This window comes from Eptatretus burgeri, chromosome 5 (genome assembly GCF_056783735.1).
Source record: "Eptatretus burgeri isolate ZD-2024b chromosome 5, Ebu_testis_v1, whole genome shotgun sequence".
In the NCBI taxonomy this organism is placed as follows: Eukaryota; Metazoa; Chordata; class Myxini; order Myxiniformes; family Myxinidae; genus Eptatretus; species Eptatretus burgeri.
The window spans coordinates 84,265,410-84,284,693 of record NC_140965.1 but is presented as its reverse complement, the minus strand read 5'-3'; the positions used below and the strand labels follow the sequence as shown (position 1 = coordinate 84,284,693).

The window sequence follows — 19,284 nt, the reverse complement described above, 5'->3', positions numbered from 1 at the left end:
TGGCTCGATCGCGGTGAGACCGAAAGGTCCACCCGTGACTGGTTCCCGGCGTTAGTCCGAGAGGGTCACGACTGGATTGTCCGTCCGGTGGGCGACGTGCCGCGATTCGAGTTACGTGGCCGTCGCACGCCGGCGGGCGCGAAGACCGCAACACTGGTGTCAGGTCGTGCGATACAAATTCATCGCCCTCCTCGCGGCACTGGTATTGGAGAGCGGGACAACAGGCTCTCCTGTCTCCAGCGAAATTCACGGGAATCGGTCCAGGGGTGAGAGAAGCGACCCCCGATTCCCTCCAAATTACGAGCGAGCTAAATTAACCCTTCACGAGAAGCAAGATGGCGTCTCAAGGCGAGCGGGAGCCGGGGGTATTAGAAATGTATATGTGTAATAATGTAGAGTCCATGGTCCAGGATGGAATCCCCGAGCAGGAAATGTTGATTGTGCAGGAACACGGACTCGCCCAACTGAACCCAGGGCCCGAGGTGGGTGCGGCAGCGGCCGCAGTGTATGACACCTCCCCTCCCCCTCTCCACCAAGACCCTTCCCCAACCCCTGCCGAAACGGCTCACTTGAGTGCATCCGACATGGCCCAGCTATTCACCATGCTGGCACAAATGAATGCGGCAATGACAAATGAAATGAAAAACGAAATGAAAGGCATGAACAAACAAATGATCGAAAAGATGGATGCGAATATGAAGAACGAAATGAAAGGCATGAACGAAAAGATGGATGCGAATACACAAAAAATGGATGAAAAGATGGATACAAATACAAATGAAGTGAAAACGACGATGGATGCGAATACACAGCAAATAAACGGAATGGAAGCAAACATGAAAGAAGAAATGAAAGAGCTGCGGGGTGAGACGCAGAACATGGGCCGAAGCCTGCAGGCGGGCATGAAGGCCGTGACCAGGGAGATCAAAATGGCGACTCCACGTGTGGGAGCAAACGAGCTGGGTGGGGGTGCAACGGCTGACAGGCCCGCGGTGGAGGCGGGTGAAAAAATAATTCGTGGAACGTGTTGGGCGAGGGTCGTGACGATGACCGAAAGGGAAAAATTAAATGGGGAGACCAAAACGTGTGAGACGAGACACGAGGTGACGACAACAGAAATAATAGTTGAGACAAGGGAGGTAAAGGGTGAAGAGTTGGCAGAGACACGGGAGACAGAAAAAATAGAGGGAAGACTACACGATGAAGACGGGGTAAGTGACGCGCACGCACACACGGAGGTAGTGGAGGACAATGGGGTTGAGCTCGCGGAGCGTGCAGGGACCCGGTGCGAGCAGCGGGATGGCCTCCTCCAGGAACGAGGGGAGGGAGTATGCCCCCTTGAGGCGAGTCACGACCAGGTGAGTTCGGTCGTGCTTTGCGAGGTTGAGAGGACGGGTGCTGTGGACAGGTGCTTGGAGAGCTTGGGGGGTATAGAGGCCCCGGAGACCCTTGTGGGGACACGAATCCCCAGTGTGGTTGTCCCTGTGTGTGTGGTGCAAGGGGTGAGTGCGTCCCCGTGTGTGGAAGCGACCCCGTGTGTGAGTGGTGTGGTGGCGATGGTGCCGGAGTGTGTGCTTCCCAGCACGCCGGGTGTGGATGGGGCACCGTGTGTGGAAGAGGCCGTGTGTGTGAGTGAAACGGCCTGTATGGATGAGGCACCGCGGGTTAGTGCCCCCGCGTGTGTGGGTGAGGCACCGTGTGTGGAAGAGACCGCGTGTGTGAGTGTCGCCGTGTGTATGAGTGAGGTACCGCGGGTGAGTGCCCTCGCGTGTGTGGGTGAGGCACCGCGGGTGAGTGCCCCCGCGCGAGTGAATGGAGCACCACGTGTGAGTAGTATGGTTTGTGTGAGTAGTGAGGCACGCGTGAGTGAACGGCCGTGTGCAAGGTCGCTGTGTGCCAGGGAGACCGTGTGTGTGAGAGAGCGGTATGAGAGGGAGATGTCGGTTGGCATGCGGGAGCACGCAGCCGCGTCTCCCCGTGTGAATGTGATGGTGTGGACTGTGTGCGTCGTAACACGCAGGTGTGCGTGGGTCGAATGGCGACGGAGACGGCGACAGAGGAGAGAAAGCCGAGTAGCGGCTGTAGTTGTTTCGAGGACCGTGCCGGGTTCACCCAGCAGTGAGCACGCGGTTCGTGCTGTGCAACGCACGAGACCACCACGTGCTCGCTTGCGAGAGTGAAGTCCCGGTCCGGAAACGCACGCGGTGGATTTGCCGATCCCGCGGACGGACAAAGTTTAGGCAGGTAAATGGATTTGGACCGGACGGGTTCTCCACGCGATCGTGTGTGTTAAGCTCCAACGGGCAAAGCACATGTGTTCGCGTGGGGAACCCCTCGAGACGTGTGGCTTGTTTTTTTTTATGCGCACGGTGACGTCATGGCTGCACGTGGGGTTGGAATCCGGCAGGAGGGGTATCTCTGCCGGATGGTCCCGTCCAAGGAGGGACGAGGAACACGTGCAGCTGCATGACGTCACGGGCAGGTGCAAAGTGCGCGAGCTCTGAGTTGCCGCGCAGGTGCTGGGCATGAAAAAAAAAAAAAAAGGAAAGCCAAGCCTCACTTTCGGGTGCAAAGGATTCCTGGGCAAGGGGTGAAAGACCCCCTTACCTGGGCACAGGATGGAAACTAGTTAGGGGGAAGGGTTAGCTTAGTTAGACCGACTCCATGGGGCAGGGGTAAGTCCTCATGGAGTCCGTGGAATGGATTAGTTAGAGGGATTGTAGCCAGATTTAGGTGGGGAAATAAAATGATTTATTTGGAGACAGAGACAGACTTTGGATGTGTAGAGGGGACGTAGCTTAGCTACGTAGTGTTAAATGGAACGTGCTGTAGTTTAAGGGACGACGTGGGAGCACGAGTTAGTTAGGGGAGGTAGTTAGGAGGATGGCAGAGTTCAGTGGTGTGTGTGTTGAAGAGTTGGTGAGTGAAGTGGAAGCATGTGCTTGGTGAGTGAGTGAGGCCAGCGGGTCTGTGTGTGTGGAGTGAATGGGGAATGCATGGTGCGATGAGTGATTGGGGGGAGGAGTGACTCCCGCCCAAGGGACCCCCGGGGTCAGTGTGGAGTGAGTTAGCTGGGGTAGTCAAATTAACAAAAATGGAGGTCGTTTTGTTGTTGGTGGGAGTGTAGGCTCGAAACCCATTTGGAGGGGTGCAGGAGCCCTGTTGACGGGCTTGGGAGCGTGGCTGCGAAAGGTGAGTATCGCTGAGTGGGTACCCCGGGCACCAGGCTAGTCGGCCGCGGTAGGCCAAGGGCCCATGGGGGGCCGGGATAGAGTAGTGGGCACGGGTGCGCCTGCTTGGTGCGGGGGCCCGGGGCGCCATTAGCCGCGTGGGCAGTGCAGTGGGCACGGGTGACCCTCGGAAAGGGGCCCGGGAGGCCGGCCTGCCACGTGTGCGTTTCAGGGGAGGTGCCATGGGGGGCACTCCCCGGTGTTAGGGAGCTGGTAGGCTCGGAGGCAGTGTAGTGCCCGGGGGTGCCATAGCGGGAGATTCGGCAGAGGGTCGTGCCTGCCAAAGGGAGCCACGTGTCCCAGCCAGGAGACCGTGTGAGGGCACGGAGAGAAAATTGGGGGGCGAGGCCCGGAATTGTAAGGACACCAACACAGGCGACGGGAATCTGGGTTGTTAGAACCAATAGTTTAAGCGAGAGGCGCTTGTTGAAAGCCCCGGGGTAGTTTAACAGTTAAATGGTTAGGGTAGATTAGGAGATGTACCCCTCCGCACCATCCATCCCCTCGCTGTCGTTGTGGGCCGCTGGACCCACTTGGTGTTAAGATCGCCGAACTCTGGGGAGGCCATTCTGAGGCTTCGTTGGGCCTCGACACAGGACGTTAGCTCTCCCTTATTCCCCTCCGGGAAGGGAACGTAGGGGTTGGGAGTAGGCTAGGTGACAGGATAGGTTAGCCGAACAAAGACGATAAAGGGGGTTAGGGGACGATTTATAGAGGGGAAGTAAACATAAAAATAAAAATAAAAATAAGTTGGGGCTAAATTGGAGTTTGACAAATTAAGGGAGTGGGTATGTACAGTGACAGGCAAAGGCGATAGGTTGGGAGGGAGACAGGTAGGTAGGTCCGAGCCCGCCTTCCGAGTGGCCAGCACCACCGCACTCCCTCCACCAACCTCCACTGAACGGCAAAGGCTGGCCACTTCATCGGCTGGCCGTGTTTTACTTCAAGGCGGAGGCCGCCCAACTTCATCGGCAGCTGTGTGCTACAAGGCCTGTGCCGGCCAGTTCATCTGCTGGCTGTTTTTCTTCGAGGCCTGTGCCGGCCAGTTCATCTGCTGGCTGTTTTTTCTTCAAGGCCTGTGCCGGCTAGTTCATCTGCCGGCTGAGTTTGCCTGCAGCGGCCTTCTTCTGCGGGCTGTGTTTGCCTGCTCACCTTTGCCATGCCATGCCCACTGCCCACGTTCACCAGCCCCGTTCAATTTTTGCTTTGCCCCCCCTGTTCATTTCCATGTGCGCCAGGATCAAGGCAACAGTTTGCAAGCTGCGAGAACTGCCCTGTTGGCAGCTACAACACGGGCCTGCAGTGGCAGCCCGTGCACCGTGTTTGTGTTCATGCATCCATTCGTTGTGCTCATTGCGTGTGCCACTTGAGCTGGCACGGAGACTGCGTTGTGCGGCCCATGCACCGTTGTGGTTCACTGCGTTCAGTTCAAAAGGGAAGGCCTTGGACTGCGTGTGAGCAGCCAGCCACGTTCCCTGTCACCTGCATTGTTTGAGCCAGAGACTGCATGCGGGCAGCCTGGCTCCCTGCTAACTGCTTTCTTTTGCAGAGTTCAATGATCCTGGGCCATGGTTTAGTGTAAAATTTGTAAGTTAAGGTTAAGATGTACTGTACATATGAGTGCGCCCCCGGCATGTCTGTCTTAGCGCCGGCAATTTTATTTAAGTCGTCCGTGTGAGTGAGTTTGTTTAGATAGTTACGCAGCCCTCAGGTTATTTATTTTGGGGACACGAATACCATGAATGTCGCACTCAGGGATCCGTAGGTAAAATGTACTAGGGGAAAACTACACATGATGGCACACGAAAATTTGACGACTCGGGACGAGTCTGTAAAAAGGGAAGGGGGTAGTGTTGTGGTTACCAGATTCGCAAACCACCATTCAGGTCCCTTAGGTGAGGTATCTCGGTAAGTGCATGTGTAGTTAGGCCCAAACCCGTTGTCTAGTGGGAATACATGTCATTTATACGTGCTGCGACTCTTCAGGATAGCCGTTTTTCTTTTACTATCTTTATTTTGGACCAATCGCCACCATCACAACCACAACATCAACCACCGACCACAACCACCGCTTCACCACAACCGCCACGACCTTTACCGTCACAACTCGCCACCATCGCATCGCCGTCGTCTCGCGCCACTCATGGGCACCGATGCTGGACTCGTGTAGGGCGCACGTTGAACAGCGTGTACAAAATCACGGATTTTCTGCTTCAAAAACGGATCCAAAACGACACACGCCCACTTTTTGCCGTCCAATCGGTGAGCGAGGGGCGAATTGGCCCCGCCCCCAGGGCGATCGATATATGCAAATTTGTGGATCAAAAAGCCTTCACGCCCACTTTTTGTCGGGCCAATGGGGAGCGAGTTGAAAGGTCAAAGGGAGGGGGTCAAAGGCGAAGTTACGGGGGGATAAAAGGACGGTGTTCGTCAGTAAAAGAGGAGTAAGAAGTCGGAACGAGGAAGAAGGGAGTCGTAAAGGTCGGAACGAGGCGAAGGAGAGTCGGAACGGAGGGGACGAGCTGTGGAGAGGCGGCGAGTCGGACGAAGGGTGCTCGCGTCGTGCAGGGAGCTGCACCCCTGGGAGGCCGGCAGCGCGACCTGGCCGAGGTGGAGACGCTCGTCGCGCACATAATAAAGATCCTCTATACCCCGAGCATCAGCAACCCCCTCCTGTTCCCCCCGCGCTGAGATAGTGCGACCAAGGGGGCCCCGTTCCCACCCCCCTGCCAGGCACTGTCCACGAGGCCCGCGGGTTGCGGGGCCATCGCCGCTCCGCGTCTCATCACCAGACGGGTAGGCCCGACCAGGTCTCGGCCCCAGGCCTACCCCATTCTTGAGGGTATTTCTTTTCCTTGGTTTTGGGTATGTGTTGTCGGCGCCGTCTGTGAAGTAGAATTGTATAAGTGTTGCCGTGTGCTCGGTAGTCGGAATTAGCTCTGCACTGTGTTTTCACTTTTGTGTTTGCTTTTTGTGTAAATGGAATTGTGTTTTCTTTTTTGTGTGCATTTGGTGGAATTGTATTTGTGTGCTTCCCGTGTGCCGAGAATAAACGTGCTTTATTGTTGAACTGTTCTCCCGCTTCGCTTCGTCTTTTTTCCCCATTGAACCCCCATCTTGCTTCACGTAAAGGGTTGGTAGTGGGCTGAATACGCCCGATAATTAATCGAACCGTCGAGGTCGACGATAACACCGCTCGGTTATTCTGATAGTACGGAACGGGTCGCTTAAGTGGCCCGTGTCCGAAGTCGACCTGCGGCGAGGTGCGATCGCCCGGTCTACCCTCCGCGTGGGTACTTAGGTAGTTCGAATTTGGCGAGCAACCCTATCCCACGCGGGGGCTGATTGGCTCGATCGCGGTGAGACCGAAAGGTCCACCCGTGACTGGTTCCCGGCGTTAGTCCGAGAGGGTCACGACTGGATTGTCCGTCCGGTGGGCGACGTGCCGCGATTCGAGTTACGTGGCCGTCGCACGCCGGCGGGCGCGAAGACCGCAACAGTATATATGTATATGTATATGTATATATATATATATATATATGTGTATATATATATATTATATATGTATGTATATATATATATATATATATATATATATATATATATATATATGTATGTATATATATTATATATGTATGTATATATATATATGTATATATATATATATATATATATATATATATATATATATATATATATATATATATATATATATATATATATATATATATATATATATATATATATATATACACATACATATATATATATATATATATATATATATATATATATATATATATATATATATATATATATATATATATACATATATATATATATATATATATATATATATATATATATATATAAATATATAAATATATATATTGTTGCGGATTCGCGCCCGCCGGCATGCGAACGGCCACGTAACTCGAATCGCGGCACGTCGCCCACTGGACGGACAATCCCGTCGTGACCCTCTCGGACTAACGCCGGGAACTAGTCACGGGTGGGCCTTTCGGCCTCACCACGATCGTGCCAATCGGCCCCCCGCGTGGGATAGGGTTGCTCGCCAAATTCGACCTACCTAAGTACCCACAGGGAGGGTAGACCCGGCGATCGCACCTCGCCGCAGGTCGACTTCGGACACGGGCCACTTTAAGCGACCCGTTCCGTACTATCGGGATAACCGAGTGGTGTTATCGTCAACCTCAACGGTTCGATTAATTATTGGGCGTGTTTCGCCCACGACCAACCCTTTACGTGAAGTAAGATGGAGATTCAATAAAAGAAAAGACGAAGCGAAACGGGAAAAACAGTTCAACATAAAGCACATTTATTCCGCGGCAAACGGAAAGCACACATATACAATCACAACAATTATGCACCAAAAGCAAATGTAAAAGTAACATGACAATTCTGCACAAAAAGCAATTGCAACAAAAGAAACACAATGCAGATCTACTACCGACTACCGAGCACACGGCAACACTTATACAGTTTTACTTCACAGACGGCGCCGACAACACATATACTCCAAAGCAAAAGAAAAAGGGGCCACCCTCATCGACAAGGGGGCAGACGGGCCTGGGGCCGAGACCGCGTCGAGCCTACCCGTCTGGTGATGAGCCGCAAAATGGCGGTGGCGCCCCGACTCCGCGGTCCTCGCTGGCACTGCCTGGAATGGGGTGGGAACGAGCGCCGACCTCCACAAAGCTTCTTGGCTTCTCCAGCCTCTCCGGACCCCGACAGACACTCTCTCGACTGATTTCGCCGCCGCCACAACTCTCCAACTCTTTCCTCTTCTCAACTCTTCAACTCTTCCAACTGCTCAACTCTTCCCAACTGCCCTGATTCGCTCCGCGCTCGGCGCTTTATAGTGCGACAGGAGAAATCATATGCAGATTTTTGGATCAGGAACGGCTCGGGGGCGGAGACACGCTCCCCATTGGACAGAGGAAAAGTGGGCGTGAATCATTCTTGATCCGCGAATCTGCATATAGCGATTATACTCCGACGCGCCTGGAGGCGGGGCCAAATCGCCCCACGCTCGCTGATAGGACGGAACAGAAGTGGGCGTGAATCATTCTTGATCCGATTTCTCGGAAAGGCTGGTGTTTTTGCACCCGCTGCTCGGTGCGCGCCCTGTACGAGTCCAGTATCGGTGCCCACAAGCGGCGCGGGAATGGCGGTGATGCGATGGTTGCGAGGGCGAGTTGTGACGGTAAAGGTCGTGGCTGTTGGCGTTGCTGTTGTTGTGAAGCGGTGTTGCGGTTGGTGGTTGGTGTGTGAAAGCGGTTGTGGAGAAGGTGGATGCTGTGAAGGCGGTTCTGGAGAAGGTGGCTGTGGTTGTCAAGATGCGGTTGGTGGTGGTTGTGGTGGTAGTAATGGCGGTTGGTCCAAAATAAAGATAGTAAAAGAAAAACGGCTATCTAAAAGGGTCGCAGCTCGAATGAATGACATTTATTCCCTCTAAACAACGGGTTTGGGCTAACTACACATATACTTACAGAGATATCTCACCTACGGGACCTGAATGGTGGTTTGCGAATTTCGTCAACCACAACAATATATATATATATATATATATATATATATATATATATATATATATATATATATATATATATACATATACATATATATATATATACATATATATATATATATATATATATAGATATATATATATACATATATATATATATATATATATATATATATATATATATATATATATTGATGATCTGTTCAAGATACCCATTATCAAACCTTAAAAGGATACCCAAATCGAATCCTAACAGGATACTACAATACAAACAGTTGTGGTTTCAGAGATACAGAGGTCCAATTTTTTTATTTTTTCCAATATGGCTGCCACACCACATGACCTATGATGCCATAATTATAATTCAAACATTCAACATGAGTTGTTCCTCTGATGGCGAAAATTTGGTCTCAATCCATCAAGCGGTTGTGGAGAAAAACACGAAAGTTCTGTGCAGACAAAGAAATAAACAAACAAGCCGGTAGGCGACGAGGGATTCGCTAGCATCGATGCGCTGGATACGATGCTTTTCATTCTGACCGATCCACCGACGAAGATTCATTGCCAAGACGTATTGGTTCCCATACAATTATTCCTCTGCCTGGCAAGATTTTTCCTATTGCGTATTTTGCCAACTGGCACAGCTCATAAAAAATGACTGTAAATAGACACCCTATTTTTGAAGGACTACCATTTGAAAAATAATCGGTTTGCTGGTTTGTGCTGTGGAGCCTCGTGTTGCAGACACACACACACACACACACACACACACACACACACACACACACACACACACACACACACACACACACACACACACACACACACACACACACACACACACACACACACACACACAAAACCCGATAAGCTTCTCTCAATGCTCTTGTTTGACCACACCTCCTGAGCCACATAATATTTTTCGTAAGCCACGCCCACTTTCCATAAGCCACGCCCACTTTCCTACGCCACTCCCACTTTTCATCAACTACATCCAATCAATACATTTTTGAAATATCAAGCTATATATCGTTTTTGGCCCAATCTCTCAATGCTGAAGAATCACTTTAAAAAATAAATAATTATCGCATCAATAGTCGGATTCAGATCTTCACCAAAATCGAATCAATTCGTCCTTGTCACACACTAAACCTGTCCCCAAAATTTCATCCAGATTCGTGCACAACTTTTTGAGTTATCCTGTACACAGACAAACAGACAGACAGACAGACAGGTGATGGAGCAAGGATATGTCTCTCCTCCATATATACACAAGAAAATGTGAAATTTCCAAAGCATTAAACATCTTTTTCTACTGTTTGGAGAATTATATTGAGTGAACAAAAAAAATTACGAACGTAACAAAATTAACCAGCTTCATTGAGCTGTGTGATTTAATGCATTCACTGCTAGACCTCGTGCCCTATCCCCCAAGGGACTGCCTTGCCAGATCCATAGCGTCTGCATATCTATGTCTATATTTTTGGAGGTTTTGCGAGGTGCTCTGAGGGGAATTAAAGCAAATCTGGTGAAAAACGGACGTTTTAAAATATAGCTTATAACATTTGTGCAGACCTCGAACTGATGTACCACATGACATGTGCACAGAGGAGCAGGTAAAATGGCACATTTTCTGCAATGTGTATTTCACAGGCGACTGAACTTTGCAATGTCTCCACGGTTGTTCTGCATTAAGCTGCAACTCTTTTGTGGATGAAGTCATGTTATTTCATTAATTCATTTTATTTCATTAACTGCTGTGTGTGTGGCGATGACTGGCTTTAAAGTTAAAGGGATCCTTTATGGTATGCAGCGACAGCCTTGCCAACTGTTTCTTATCAACCATTTAATTGGAGTGCTTACATGAGTGCTTAAGCCACTTGCTGAGCGCCCATTGTCGACAGCGCAACCGCGCTACGTCATTCTGAGCGAATCGTTCACTCTCTGCGGATTCTTTTGCTGTGCCATGTCATTCAAAGCGAGTGGTTCATGCTAGTCTGAGTGAGTGGTTCATGCTCTGTCACCCTGAGCAATTGGTTCGTGCTCTGTCACCGTGAGCGAGTGGTTTGTGCTCCGTCACCCTGAGTGTGTGGTTCATGCTCTGTCACCCTGAGTGTGTGGTTCGTGCTCCGTCACCCTGAGTGTGTGGTTCCTGCTCTGTCACCCTGAGCAAGTGGTCCATGCTCTGTCACCCTGAGCGAGTGGTCCGTGCTCTGTCACCCTGAGCGAGTGGTCCGTGCTCCGTCAACCTGAGCGAGTGGTCCGTGCTCCGTCACCCTGAGCGAGTGGTCCGTGCTCCGTCACCCTGAGCGAGTGGTCCGTGCTCCGTCACCCTGAGCGAGTGGTCCGTGCTCCGTCACCCTGAGCGAGTGGTCCGTGCTCCGTCACCCTGAGCGAGTGGTCTGTGCTCCATCACCCTGAGCGATTGGTCCTTGCTTGCTTAAAGTAAATAGGTATATCGGCTTAGTTATAAGACTCATTATTTCTATAAATTATCAGATTTCACAACAGATTTTGACACATTTAGTCTGGACAATATCCAATTCTCAAAACCAAAATAATATTTTGACAACTTTCTTTAATTAGTCCGTGAGAATAGATCATGGAAAATAATATCATATAATGCATGAAATCGCTCCAAGCTCCGAATTTGAAAACTATAGTACTTACAAAAGCAAAGTACACAATGATTCATAGTATAGCTATGATGAACAGGCATTCGATATGTGTGAGGAAAGTAAAATATGAAAAAAAACTCTGATGTGAAGAAATCGTTGTGGCCTGTTCCAAGTAAAGGCATGGTTGAGCAGGCCAAAAAATATGGCGGCTTCAGACCCCAGCGAGGTTACCGAGGAAACACCTTAAGACCCAGAGAGCGAAGTGGCCGATGATTGCCTGATGAAGGATATAATGAAATAATGCCATAAATTATCTTCAAAGGGGGTGTTTTAATTAACTCAAACACCCAATTTTCACTCTTGCACTTCCTTGGAGTTTTCTTCGTAAGCATGCAAAGTTTCAGGCTGCTAGGTTTTATGGTTTTGGAGTTATGGAGGAGACACGCATGCACGCACGCATGCATGCACACACACAGCCTTATAATAGTATAGGTATTATAATCAAATGAAGTGCACACTTCCCCCCCAAAAAATTAAAAAGTTAGACTTATTTGAAAATGTTTTATGGAGAAGCAGTCAAATGTACTAAAGAATGAGAAATCGATAATGTCCCAGATTTGAAGTCTCAATTTCCAAAATTTTATCAGGCAAAGTGTGCCCCCAAGAGCTCACAGTCCCCCTCAAGCCTGCTGACTGAATTCACTCATTGAGCGACCACTGCGGTCATCCTCTTTGGAAAAGAAATAACTTTTGAGATCTGATACCACTGAGCTGAAAGCAGGAACAAATGTGAAAAAAATCCTGCCTGTTACAGTGATTGCCAAGAAAATGCAATGCATTGAGCACAGTACCACAATTTCCATCAATCGCCCAGAGTCCATTACGTTCTTCGAGCTGGATGCAATTTTCAAAATCTCCATTGCCCTTTGCAACTTGGGAAATGGCAAACGAATAAGGAGATCAACTGTTTGAGGTTCATTGGTAGTTTTCTGATGCCTTATGTGATATATGATATAAACTGCAATGTTAATGACTCATCTCTGAGAGACGTAGCACCCCTGCTGCTCACCTGTCCATGTAACCTGCGAGACAGATTTTGTTGTTTTGCCATTTTTGCTATTTGTAAGGAACTTCTTTTATGTGCCTTTGCAGGAATGTGGACATTGTCTCACCATTCAGTAGAACTAAGTTTGATGTAAAATCCACAACATATAGAACTATAATGTGCCCAAGTCTTGAAAGCATATGTCAATCATAAACATAGGGGCAATAACCGTGGGCGGTTACCTGGTAGAGGCTGGATAAGATAACGAGGGAATCACTGGAAAGCATGGATTACCCACAAAATATGTAATGGAGAAGAAAGTAAATACCTATGGATATATTTTTCTTAATTCCGTGAACAAACTTTCGCACATCATTGGTGATGAAGGTGGTGGTCAAGTTTTATTGGAATTGTGAGTATAATTTCTGAGAACAAAGCAAATGCATATTTTGGGGGGACAACGCACTCCCCCCCTCCAAATAGACTCCTTATACCAAAGATTGTTCACACCATTAAAAATATTGGGGGTTATCATGGGTGATGAAGGTGGTGGTGAAGTTTCATCGAAATTGTGTGTGTAGTTTCAGAGAAAGAAGCAAATAAATATTTTGGGGGGCAATCCCCTCTTACACCACCTTAGACCCCAATTTTTCTTTTATCATGAGCAAACTTTGGTACATCACCGGTGATGAAGGTTGTGGTGAAGTTTGATCGGAATTGTGTGTGTAGTTTCTGAGAAGAAAGCAAATACAATTTTTTTGGGGGGGTGGGGGGGGGCAACCACCGTAGACCCCCTCAGGGCCCGATTTTTAGTCAGTTCCGAAGGAAGCGACTTATAAAATGGGGATCCATCTCCGTCGATCCGTCTGTCCATCCGTCAGCCCACAATAAATATTTTGATCATTATTCTGCAACCTGTGGTCAGAATGACTTGAAACTCGGAGGAATCATACTTGGGGAGATGCCGCAGAACCTCCCACAATAAAATTTCAAATTTGTCACCAATTGACTTTAGTTAGTCTAATCAATTAATCTTCAAAGTCCTAAAACTCGTTGAGTATTCAGAGTTTTTGCTTCTGCTTTTGTATAATGGTTCTATCGAACAATGTCGACAGCTTGTTTGTACCGTAACCACCTCCTGCATCATGGTTCCTTGTCAGGGGACATACATTAAGGTGTATCGACATATTGTTGTGGGCCGGGGTTCGGTGGTGATAAACGACCATGAGTTGGAGCAGTGGAGTCGTCTCCCACCGAACACCCGGAATTTAGGTCGTGACTCTCGGACAACTCCGAAAGGTCACGGGTCACTTTGAGGACCGTGGTCGCCAATATTTCAATGGCATGAGGTAGGGTCCACTTGCCTAATTCCAATTTACCTAAGTACTCACGCCATCCAACTCCCGGGGAAACCACACCCTCGGCCGACTTTGTCCGAATCGAGTCGCTATCACCGACTCGGATCCAGCGTAACCGAGCAGAAGTTACCAAAGCCGCACCGGACCAAATGAACAATTTACCGGCCTGAACGGCCTTACTACTTCTCAATACGCACCTTGCTAGGCCAATGAAGGAAAGCACGAACATCGAACTGGAACATTTAACAGGGGTTTATTTATAACAATAATCGGGGAGCGGGGGCACAAAAAGAGCAGAGTTATCCGAATAAGAAAATGTAATTTACAAAGAAAGGAAAACACTTATACAATTCTACTTACAGATGGGGTCCACGGGGACACACACACACACACACACACACACACACACACACACACACACACACACACACACCAAAAAGAAACTGGACCCGTGGGTCTTTAGTCGGTAGAGCCGGGCCGGGGTACCTGTCCCGCCTCGTGCGGTCACACTGACCCGAAACACCATGGTGGGACTCGAACCCACGACCCGAAGTCCACGGCCCACGACCCTGGCTACCCGGTCACCAGACTTGCCCTCCAAAGGACTGCAGACCGCTCCAACCACGACCACGACCGTCTGCAGAGCTCTCGTCGACAACCACTCAGGCACGACGACAGACCGCCCGGCAATTACTACACTCTCCTCTCTGCCGAACCCTGGTCCTCACAACCACTCTCCTCTTCTGAGGTGGGAGGGGTCTCTCCTCTTCGCCACTCGCCTCCCGACTGGACGAGGGGTTGGCGGATGACTCGTTGTCACCTCCCAATTGGCTGGGGCGTGCGTGTCATGCTCGCCCTTCGCTCATTGGCTGAAGGAAACGGTCCATGCCCTTTCTTGGGGCGGAGCCTCGATCCGACGTGATGGAGGCTCCACCCACGCCCTCAGCCAAAAACACGTGGGCAATGGCGACCGGGTTGCGTCGCTGTTGTTGTTGTGGTTGTTGTAGATATAATAAAAACCTAACTAAAAAAATAACTCGTAGCGCACACACGATATTCCCATTAGACAAAAGGAGGGATTCTAACTATAAACACATACAGTACTTATCGAAATAACTGAACTATGGGGACTCTGGCTGTCTGTGTGCACATGGCTTCCAGATTCGTAACAATATATCGCTTCGCTTGACGAGGGATCACCTCCCGTTCCCACACCATGCGGCATCATCATTCCCCATGTCTATAACTAATGGCAAACGTTTTTTTTGTTTGGTTAAATCGGGAAACGTAAACGTACTATTACCGTGTAAATTTGATACGTAATACAAGCACACATTTACTTCCGCGACTGAGGTTCATGTGGCTGGCTGTGTGAGGTTTGTTTGAGCCGCTTTCAAGGTTTATCATGCCTCGAAGAAAAGGCCAAGTCAAAAACTTGAAACCATTCAGTAAGAAATGTTCTGAAACATGTCAAGTTTCCACCGATGCTAGTTCGCATCATGATAATTTAGCTGTAGAGCACACATCTACAACAGTACTTTCTCAACATGACGGAAAAGCACCAATGTTGACTGATGACTCGGATCATTACTCCTTTTCACCGATCATTGACACAAATGATGTGGAACTACAACCAAGTACAACCAAGATGAAATAACTACACACAGAACGACATCTCGAGCTCTGTTACACACCCATCTATACTCTTCCTGAAAATGATACCAAGGTGATCTTCCAAAATGCAACGTCCTTTACGATCATTGGCCCGACATGGTTGCGGATCCGAATTACTTAACCGCAGATGTAATAGGTATAGCTGAGAGTCGCCTGTTCGAAAATGAAAATAGTTCCAATTACCCTATTGCCGAATACCAGTTGCTTAGATGTGACCAGTCTGTACAAGTTCACAATTGTCGACCACCTAATGGCCTTGCCGTGTACATTAGGAACAATATAGCCACACTTGACTCAGATAAGTTGACTTGTAAAGATGGAGACTGGTACAGATCCACACTAAACATGAACCGTAATTTACTTCAGCTAGCATTCATGTACGTATCTCCTTCAATTTCATGGACCAGATTTAAACCATGTGTCATGAATCTACTAGATACGATGGATAAGAATATCCCGATCTTAGTTATGGGCGATTTCAATAAACTTGCTGCCGCTGCCTGCATTGAAGTCCTGTCAGACAAGTACGGTTTGATGCAATTAGTCACGAAACTGACAATGACAGCAAATTAGACTTGGTCTTCACCAATAAAAGTTTAGCATCAATCAAAACCGCATTGATCGAAATGTGTTGGACCGATCATAAATTAGTTTGGTCGAGTATCAATCTCTGATTTTCTTACTGCTTTCAGCACTATTGAAACTGCTGTCAGGACTGTTGACAAACTAACCATTATTGCTATCAGGACTGTTCATAAAATATTACTTTCAAGACTGTTCATTAAATATTGCTACCAGCACTTTTCATAAAATATTGCTGTCAAGACTGTTCATAAAATATTGCTGTCAAGACTGTTCGTACAATATTGCTGTCAAGACTATTCACAGGAAGATAATGAGTCTTAATGAGGATGAAGTTCATTTGGACCAATTAATCTTCAAAGTCCTAAAACTCCACGAGTATTCGTAGTTTTTGCTTTTTGTATGATATAATGCCTCTATGGAGCAATGTCTGCACCTTAACGCAGCATTTCTTTTTCTGAATTTTTGCCCAGGAAGAAAGATAATGAGTCTTAATGAGTTTAAAATATAATGAAGTTCAATTGGGCCAGAATAAAAACAATGAATGTTCACGAATATATCTAATATCGATGAAGTCGGAACTGACCAGGGCCCACGGGCCGTATTTTTAAAAATAATATGAACAAACTTTGGTACATATGCGGTGATGAAAGTTGTGGTAAAGTTTAGTCGAAATCGTATGTGTAGTTTCAGAGAATAAATTGTATTTGTGGACAGACAGACGGATGACGCACCATCCCTTCAACTCCCCGGAACTACGTTCCAGGTGAGCCAAAAATTGTTAATACCTCAATTTATTCGTAGTCTCTAACTATGTGATATAACTGCAGTCAAAGATCTTACTCTTCATATGATGGAAAAATCATATTCAAATGAAAGACCTCTTTCCAAGTTTCCATTTTTTCCTTGATGGGATTTTTCTGTATCAATCTTGTCCACCCTGTGTGTCCTCCTCTGGTCCTCATTCTTCTCCACATCCCTTATTTCTCCAAGTCTCCCTCCATTTTGTCCCTTAACCCTGCTGCTGTATTCCCCACCCCCCCAACCCACGACGTCTCCCATCTTTCTATTGTTCCTTTTGTTCTGTTACATCCTGATCTGTTCTGTGTTCTATCTCTTTCACAGCCTTGCCTTTGTATTGAAAAAGACAAAACAGTATCCAGATAATTAATTATTGCAAAAAGCCAGCAGCTGGATATCATGAATTGTACACTCTTGACATAATTTAGGCACCTCATTCCCCATGATGCAACCATGGCAATATAAAGACATTTCAGTGGAGTTTTGGGAACAATTTTTTCTCGCATGCCTGCAGTGCATGTCCATCAACAATGCCAACATTGGCTGGGTGGAAAACTGCAAATAAATGAGAACTGTCAGCCTTTGGCCAACTTCAAGGCTCTTTGTGACCCTGCAGAATGAATGATATCTGAGGCTGAGATATATGAGCAATTTTTTGTCAATCTAATTGACACAAAATTTACAATGGAATTGCTGTTGCTAAATATACCACACAAAGACTGGAAAATTGACAATTATTTTAGTAATTTAAATATGGAATTTTATATAAGATGTTTAAATGTGAAAGCAAAATGCTATGTACAAAAGGAAAATATAAATGTATTTGCTTACCACATTGATTTTTGATTTCCTGGTTCCACACTTTTTGAAAAAAATCCAATACTGTACAGAGTGACCACAAAGTCCCTATGCACACAGTTAGAATTTAGTTATAATTCATGTGTATGCTTCCCTCCATTCTCTGCACAAATTTGAATTTTTCTCCATATTTTTCTGGACATCTTCTTCCATGTTGAGGGTTGGAGGTATAAAAGCAGCCCTTGACAGCTGTTTTGAGGTCTTCAACTGTTGTTAGGTGGAGATGAGAAATTTCCTCTCACAATGCCCCAAACCGAGTTGTCACATGTTGTTAAGTCTGGACTTTGAGGAGGCCACACTATCTAAGATACATGTCCAATCCATTGTCCACTGAATTTATCGAGATATTCTCCAACTGTGAGAGCATAATGTGCTGGTGCATCATCTTGTTGCAGGATAGCTGAGGATAGCTGATTCTTAGCAGGATAGCTGAAGATAACAAGATAGCTGATTCTTGACAGTTGACCTCAAAACAGCTCTCAGGGGCTGCTTTTTTAACCTCCAACCCTCAACATGGAAGATATCCAGAAGAACATGGAGAAAAATTCAAATTTGTGCAGAGAATGGAGGGAAGCATACAGATAAATTCTAACTAAATTCTAACTGTGTGCATAGGGACTTTGTGGCAACTCTGGTACTTCAATATACTTCCACTGTGATTTGGGGATATCATTTGTTGCATTATCAGATTACTTTGGCGATTTTTCTTCTCCAAGAAAAATGCTGAGTCTGGAGGTTTTTCATTCTGGTGATTTTCAGAAAATATTTTCTAATTCTAATATTTGCCTTCTTTGTTTTATTGCATTCTTTATCTTCCACACATCTCACATGCTATCAACATAATCTATCATAAAAACGGTCAATTGCAAAGTTTCCTCTTGTGAACACTTGTCTGTCACCATTCTACCTAGTTAGCAAAACTGAGAGTGAAACCAGGTGATTAGAAAATTTCACATCATGAGCTGACCAGACAGGCACATGGAAAAACTGAATTAATGAAAACTGAGCAGTGGTCTACTGTAGCAACACAACTGCAATTGAAAAATCGTTGTCAACTCGAATTATCAATAAGTGACAAACTGAAATTTGGTCAACATGGGTTACCGAGAAAAAAAAGAATTGCTGGTGTATCTTGTGCTTAAACTGCTTCATTGACACACTTTGATCTAAACTTTCCAGGCCAAGTGGATCAAATTTCTGAATTAGGCACACTTAGCAGTCATGATCACTTTGTGAGTCTCCTGGTAACCAAATGTAGCATATGTAACGTTTTACTCTGAATGAAGTAGATGTTTGTGATAATACCGCTTAAAAACAAAAACACGAAAATAAATTATTTAGTCTCTCCATGAGTATTAGAAGCTTCTTCCTGGCCTCTCATATTGTCAAAATTTGCAAATTCCTGCAGTAGAACCCCAGCATCTTTAATCATTAATGTGAATTCACTCACAAAAAGTGCTGCTATTCAAATTGCAAACAAACAAATAAAAAAACTATATACTACACCTCCAACTACTGCATCAATAATTACATAACCCAGGCCCTTGGCCTTGATTTTACATTAAAA

At 46.9% G+C, this 19,284-nt stretch overlaps 2 protein-coding genes across 4 annotated transcripts in view; one reads left to right on the top strand and one right to left on the bottom strand.

Moving 5' to 3' along the window:
- Window positions 1-6,437, top strand: part of LOC147026868 (uncharacterized) — a 6,492-nt gene extending 55 nt beyond the window's left edge. Inside the window, exons 1-2 of the mRNA XM_085882728.1 lie at window positions 1-1,745; window positions 1,782-6,437. The exon at window positions 1-1,745 is cut by the window's left edge and continues 55 nt beyond it. Of these exons, the coding sequence (XP_085738854.1) occupies window positions 336-1,745; window positions 1,782-2,180 (1,809 nt within the window). The 5' untranslated portion in view covers window positions 1-335 and the 3' untranslated portion in view covers window positions 2,181-6,437. The remainder of the gene's footprint in view (window positions 1,746-1,781) is intronic.
- SPOCK3 (SPARC (osteonectin), cwcv and kazal like domains proteoglycan 3) overlaps window positions 1-19,284 on the bottom strand; it is a 570,187-nt gene that overhangs the window by 354,134 nt on the left and 196,769 nt on the right. The gene's annotated exons all lie outside the window — the stretch shown is intronic.